This window comes from Xiphophorus hellerii, chromosome 16 (genome assembly GCF_003331165.1).
Source record: "Xiphophorus hellerii strain 12219 chromosome 16, Xiphophorus_hellerii-4.1, whole genome shotgun sequence".
NCBI classification, from domain to species: domain Eukaryota; kingdom Metazoa; phylum Chordata; class Actinopteri; order Cyprinodontiformes; family Poeciliidae; genus Xiphophorus; species Xiphophorus hellerii.
The window spans coordinates 15,035,554-15,043,035 of record NC_045687.1 but is presented as its reverse complement, the minus strand read 5'-3'; the positions used below and the strand labels follow the sequence as shown (position 1 = coordinate 15,043,035).

The 7,482-nt window shown below is 36.5% G+C and overlaps 1 protein-coding gene across 1 annotated transcript; it reads left to right on the top strand.

Moving 5' to 3' along the window:
* The first annotated feature begins 773 nt into the window (after positions 1-773).
* On the top strand, positions 774-2,209 carry LOC116735005 (myeloid-associated differentiation marker-like). The gene has a single exon (XM_032586583.1). The coding sequence runs from the start codon at positions 958-960 to the stop codon at positions 1,816-1,818; it is 861 nt and encodes a 286-aa protein (XP_032442474.1). The 5' UTR covers positions 774-957; the 3' UTR covers positions 1,819-2,209.
* The last annotated feature ends 5,273 nt before the right edge of the window (positions 2,210-7,482 follow it).

Below are 7,482 nucleotides of genomic sequence, written 5' to 3'. Positions count from 1 at the left end.
TCTTACAAAAACATGACAGCATTACTTCCAGTTGTTTAATGAAGGGAATTTTGTATGTTTATTTTATTTATTTTTTTGAGCTTATCATCATGTTAACAATGTTATTCCCTCATCAACTACAAAAAGGACTGTTTACCATGGAAAAACCTGTTTGACAAACAATAGCACAGAGAGAGGTGTCTGTTGATACTAAAACATTTGTTTCTTTATTTAAATTTGCTTCTGTCCAACAATCTTTAAACGACTCAAGATACTTCAGTCCATTGTAAAAGACCCAAGAATTGAACCAAAAACAAGTGTTTTATAGGTCAATTAGGTTTGAAATATTAACATTATCAACAGAAAGTAGATGTCAAAGGTTCAGAGAGTTATTTTTAGGAGAACAATAAAATATTTCCTCAATCTTGCAGTGACCTGTTTTGAAATTCAAAGTGCTGTCAAAGCATCCTTTTACAATTTGAGAGCTTTACATTTTTGTGGTGACAATGGATAAATGTTATTCACCTCACCGAGTTTGGATTGCCTTAAAATGATTTTACCTTTGTTTCAAAGCAATAGTTCAAGAGAACACAGCGATCATTGCTATCATTGTCGTGAACATAAAATCAGCCTACACCTTGTCTTCGTCCTAGATATGAGCTGTGAACTTAGTTTGCATCAGGGACCAAAGTCCAGCAAATACTGTGAAGCTTACTTGGTAACACCCATTCAGTGTCCAATCAGTGGCTTGAAACAGGTACCATAAACAGAGCAGATAACACTAGGATGCTCAGCTACACTCTACACCTGTGTTTCTGTTTCAAAGACAACGCCTCTTGGAAGGTTTGCGTTCATGGATTTCTTCATCGAGATCAGGCTGCAAAATCTGGGGACTGCTGAACAGCACTACAAAGGGAAAACTGGCTGAAATAAGTCAGGGTTTTTCATTTGGTTGGACAGATTCATCCAGGAGCAGCCATGGTCTACATGAATTTGAAATCCGTCACCCAGCCTGTGGGGATCTTACGAATATTGGCGGTCATTGTCACCTGCATGAGTTTCAGCCTGGTGGCCTCAGTGACACCTGAATCCTTGTCATACTGGGGATGGTGCATGTTCACCTGGGTCTTTTGCTGCTTCGTCACCCTTCTCATTCTCATCCTGGAGTTCACCACCATCAGCACCAAAGTGCCTTTTGCCTGGGAGGACTTCACTGCTGCCTTTGCTATTCTGTCAAGTGTAATGTGCCTGTGCGCCGCCATCATCTACCCTACCTTTTTCACCTGCAAGACATGTTACCGCCAGATTGGAGCCTCTGTGGTATCCTGGATTTGTTTTGCGTTGTACGTGGCTGAAGTGGTCCTAACACGCCTTCGCCCGAGTGGACAGGACAGTGGATTTCTCTCCACGCCGCCGGGAATAATGAAGATGCTGGAGATCTTCTTTGCGTGTCTCATCTTCCTGTCATTGGAAAGTGGCCACTACTCGGGTCAACAGTACGCCACAGGATTGAACTGGTGTATAGCTGTGTACTCCCTGTGTTTCATTTTCGCCATCACCATAATCCTGCTCACTCTTATAAATATTACCGCCTATTTTCCTTTCCCTTTTGACATGGTTGTGATTGTCTGTAATGTTTTGGCAGCTGTGATGTACCTAACAGTCATGGTTATGTGGCCACTGTATTCTTTTCACAACAATAAGAGGCCAGCGACTTGTGACCGCCTCTGTTCCTGGGATAAATTGGTTCTGATCACCGTCATGACAGTCTTCAACTCTATTGTATACCTACTGGACTCAATCTACTCCATACTTCTAGTCTTTTTTTTTCAGAAATGAGTGAGTTGCTGTTCATCAAGACTATTACAAAGGGACTTATACTTTAAATAGTCTTTTCTGAACAACAAAAAAGACTATTTCTGTGCCGATAGTTGATTATTGATCAACTTTTGATTATCAAACACTAATATATGTAATGGAAAAGATTACCCAATTGGTTATACAACACAGCCAAGAAAGACAATTGGTTAAACATTAGACATGTGAAATCATTGTAATAAAATGACAAATAGCTGTGTGAAACTTTGAATCACGAGGGTAATGAAATGGAAATAACACTGCACTCATACTTTAATTTTATTGTCAAACATTTATTGTCATTAATGTTAAACTGTGTCAGGTGAGGGTGAAGCTACTGTCTGAGATTAATAAACATTTATACATGCCTGAATCACTGCATAGTATTGTCTTGCCTTTCTAGTGCAAACAAAGATGCACAATATTAAGGTTTGTACTAAAACTAGCAAAACATTTCTGCTCCTCTGATTTTGTAGCATATGTAATTAAGTTTTCAGTTAATCCAGGTTGTAAAGGGACATACCATAAAAAAATATTGTGAATTAACATTGTAACTTCAAGATATAACATAAATGATGACAATATAAACTCTCATGCTATACCATACATTCACTGATAGCGATTAGCTCTCCTCAGCCTTCCTAAAGCTTGAAGTGACTGACATGACCAGAGAGTTCTACTTATTTTCTCATTAGTTCAGATTCTAAGTATTCAGGGCACTGATAAACCAGATCTTGGCACGTCATCTTCTATGAGCCACATCTATACTTTTAAATGTCCTTGACAGTCTAGTGTGAAAGTTGGAAAACAAATAGCTGATTCTGTACACAAATTTGAACATGCTACTTTTCTATAAATGTCACTGTAACCAGGCTCAGAAGAGGTAAACAGAGAGATGTGGGTTATTCTAAGAAATGCCAGCTCAGGGATAAACTGTCTTTACTCCACTACATGGACCCAAGTATTAATTTACAGAAGTAAAACTGCTGTACTTAGTTTGGAACAAACAGGGTCAGTCTTGTTAGGTTTAATAACGTCAACTTATCAGGCAACTGATTCTGTAGAGAATGTAGGGCATACCTGGATATTGTGTGTGTGTGTGTCTTTTTTTATTTTTTATTTACGTATACAACCTTTGGGTATGTTATGCCAAATGGACCACAGAAATTATTTATTGTGTCAAAAAAGCCATCTTTAGTGTTTTTATAGATTTCTTTCATTCAGGTTTTTAAACTAAATGAAGGACTTTGTGTATTTTCAGGATTTTTTGTTGTGTTGTCGACCCCCATTTAAAAGACACTTTTAAAGTGGAGAACATGAATTGCAAATTGATTGACCTTTTTTAATTATTATTTACCTTGAAATCACTTCAAAATTAAATGTTTTAATTGTTTCCCCCAATATAAAGATATTTTTTATTCACTGTAGATTTATCATTATGATATGGAAAACATTTATTCAGGCTTTTCACAAAGAAATAATTGTTCAGATTCATTGCCACTTCCGACTGGAAAAAAGAGCTTAATGACTTTATTTGGTAACACTTTATTTGACGGGTTGTGAAGACGACTTTAATAACATAAAGTTACATAATTTTTAAAGTTTAATCAGTAATACTTTTATAATAAATTTATGTCAGATCATGATTTCTTGGTTAATGTGAAGTTGTCATAACAAAGACATTTTGAATCATGTCAACTTTGTATTAAAAGTGTCATAATTTACCGAGTGGCACTTTATGACAACAGTCATAAATATTCATGAAGACTTACTCATGTTCATGACAGGTGTTATGTCATGTTTATGACAGTGTCATGACAGTCTTATTCACAACCCGTCAAATAAAGTGTTACCCTTTATTGTTACTTAAAGGGTTAAAGTCTCAAAAATTCTCGAGTCACACACCCATCAGTTACCAGGTTTAAAAGAAATTAACTTTTCTACATTGAGTCTAGTGGGTGCAAAGGGTTTTTTCCCCTTAATCAATGAAGTTCTCATCTTAGAACTGTTTTTTTCAAAAATAAAAGAAATCCTTAAGGTAGCAAATATTTTTCACAAAAATACTTTATTAAATTTTTTGATAGTTGATCTTATTTCTTTATAGATTTTTTAAATAAGTTATTCATTTATAACCGGAATATCTGCGTGGAAAGACACCTATAAAAACAGAAAAATAGCGCAGCCGAGGAAAGATGAGAAAAAGACTCATAAAGAGAAAATTATGCAACAGGGAAGAGAACAAAAACACAGAGCTGACATTCCAGACTGAAACCATATGTGGGAAAAGTAGAAAAGCAAATCCCTTAATCAGGAAGCAGCTGCAGCTTATTGAGACGAGTCTTTAAAAAGGCATTTTTCCCTTTCAGATTTTTTTTTTTCATAGTTATTTTTTCAGGCAAGGCTGAAAAGAGAGAAAATATGACCTCAATTACTTCTGTTCTTTTTTCACCGATTGAAAACTTTAAAAGACGTCATCAAAGTCAGACTCCTAATCCCTCTGCTATTGTGTCACCTGGCATTTCAATCTGTGTGAGTGAACTCGGGTCAAATAGAGTAGCTGAAGCGTGAAAAGGTTGCTGTTCTTCTCATGTCAGTCTGACAATGAACGCATTTATGCGAAAAGACTATAAATGGTAGAAAACTATGGACAAAAAAACTCAAACCTGATTTAAATTACAAAGGGAACAATTAAATTCAACACTTTGCGTTTTGAAATTCACATCTTCCTGGATGAACTGGAACAATGGCTAAAAGAACAGTCTGTGAAACAGGAATGAAGTCGACAAGAAGAGACACATGGCCTGTCTCAATACAAAAGCAGCCTTTCAACTCAGTATGATTTGATGGGTAGAGTTAATTTTCAAATGTTGCCACAAATTCCTTGTCAAATTTGAGTCTTACCATGACCGGGTCATAATAACATATAAAGATGCTTTGATCAATGATTTGAGCTTTATTTGTTTATTGGAAACTTCATTAATTATTTGGAAAATATAGAGTATGCTAAAATGCATGGCGATGGATTTCAAGAACAGTATTAGATGTCATATGTTTTCAATGTTTTCTGATATAGTTTTATCTATTACACAATACTGATTGCATACGTACGTCTTCCTTTTCAATTGAGAAGAAAATGTATATATACAAACTTGTATATATACATTTCTACAAAATATATACAAAATATATACAGTTTTTTTTTCATGTGACAAATTTGTCACATGAAAACATTTGCTCAATATTATAATGTCAGTTCTGTCAAACAATAAAGCCTTGTAGTTTAATCTTTCAGAGAAGAACAACAAAGTCCTAAAGCACTGCATATTTATGTGCTTCCGTTTTAGCAGGGACTATTACTTTATAACGGACGCAAATTGTTTTCTCAGAAAAGTTTCAACCAGGTAAACTAAAGTGTCAAGATATTTCAATCTCTGAATCTAAGATATTATGCCCTTTTACAACAGGAAGATCTTCAGCTATAAAAAAAATTATGTTCCATGATTCAAGTCACATGGTTGGACGATGATAATCCAGTAAACCTCAGGTAAAGTGGTAAAAACGTAACTGCACACAACTTTTGGAGAACTAACTTTGGTTGTCTGTGTAAATCATAAATGTGGTTCCTCTCTTCTGTATGTTTAACCCTACAGCTTTGTCTGCTTCTGTCAGAGCTGGTGTGTTTTTCATAAACAGTTTCCACTCATTTTTCAAAAACGCACTTTGAAAGACATGTGATTCATAAAGTTTAATCCGTAAGATAATCAGACTCAGTCGATTACAAAGTTTATCTTGTTTTGTCGAATATCCACAGCAGCAGTTTTTACAATATCCTCAGAATCTCAAAAAGCTGTTACTGTGACCTTAATTGTGAACAGCATCATCTTGTCTCAGATGTATTTCCAAGGAACTTGCAGATCTAAATGGACTTATAGCCCCCACCCTAGCAGGTTCTGAACAGGAGGTGTCCAAAACAGATGACCAAACCATCAGAGAAGTTGTGAAATTCCTCCGAATACGAATGACCATCACTTCAGCTGGTTCTGTCAGAATCTTGATCTTTCGATCAGAATTCCTATCTCATGGCTAAAGGAGAGGGTAGGAATCCAGACGGACCAGTAAAGAGAAAACTTTTCAGCTCAGCTTCTCACCATGACAGATAACAACAGCGCCCTCATTACTGCAAACAGAAACTCAATTCTGTGTATCCACCTCCTACTCCTTCCTATTAGATGACTTCTTACTAGAACACCACTGCTCAGTGTTAATTGTCTAATACTGAATATTATGGAACAATGCCTGAATAAATCAGACACTCGCCTTGAATTAATGAGATTTAAGCGTATGTGTGGTTAACATTTTGAGGTTAATGGCATTCAGCTGCTGAAACTCACCTTCAGGTCAATCTGACACACTCAGATTTTATCCGCTGAACAGACTGCACATAATCCTCATGTGTATAAAAAGATATGTCATCTCTGTCAGCCTACATGCTGGAGGTTGAAGTGACTTGTGCCTTTCATGGTAATGCCTGTGGCAGACTACAGCTCCATCTGGAGTCTTTCTGGGGACAAACAGCTTTGTTACTTGTTTCAGGCAAATCTGCAGCAAAAGTAAATCTATATGATTTTACATATAACAGAGATGCAGCAATCTCTTTTGTGGATTGCAGTTTTGACATACAGCACCTTTGCAAATTATTCATATGCATCAAACATTTTTTACTTTTTATCAAGAAAAAATGGATTTTATGCAGTAGACAAAAACAAAATGGTGCATAAAAATAATGTAGAGGGAATTGAGTAAATGCTTTTATTTGTTTGCCATGTATTCATATTTAGACCACTGGCTTTGCAGAACCTTCTTTTTGCTTCAGTTTCGTTTCAGGTAACTGGTTTTCAGTCCTCCAGATTTCTGCAGACTAAAACTCCTGCTACTTTTTTCACAAATACCTCAAGCTCAGCCAGAGTAAGCCATTTCAAACTTCATGTGGCATTTTGCAAGTCAGACAAGGTTGCATTTTTGTCTTATCTGACCAGAGCACCTTCATTCAAACCTTAAATAGAACACAACTTCCCTTTAAAACTTTGTTCACTATGAAATGAAGATCTGCAGATTTATGTTCCACAGATTTTTCTTCCTGATCTGTGGATCACTGCATCTCCTCACCATGTATCTCTTTGCTGCTTCAGTGTGCACGGTTAATAAGTCAAGGCATTGTTATTTGATTGGCAGCCGAGGCAGAATGCTTTTGGTCTTGAAATGATAAATTGTGACATATAGCACTGAGACAAAGTGTTGTGTAAACACTTGAGACATCCGTATTTGACTGGGATGTGTAAAAATCAGAGAAACCATGCAAGCACACAGACTGAGTGATTCTATTTGCTATCCATGGCTGCTTTTATAGCCTTTGACCTCAAGATGCAGTGTTAGCCAAACAGTCGCCTCCGTAGACATCTTTCATTTCTTACTCTTCCATTAAAATCTCGGTCTTTGTTTTCTTTACTATCAAAAGGTGGAGTATCGATTTTGCTGGATCGAGACCTCTGTTTCATATACACACACAAACACAACTCGGACTAGATTTAACTGGACAGCGATCGATCCCAGACAGCTTCAAGCTGCCAGTGGCAGACACCACTCTGA

What these genes read in the sequence shown, in the direction of transcription:
- LOC116735005 (XM_032586583.1), top strand. Translation starts at nt 958, where the DNA reads ATGGTCTACATGAATTTGAAATCCGTCACCCAGCCTGTGGGGATCTTA.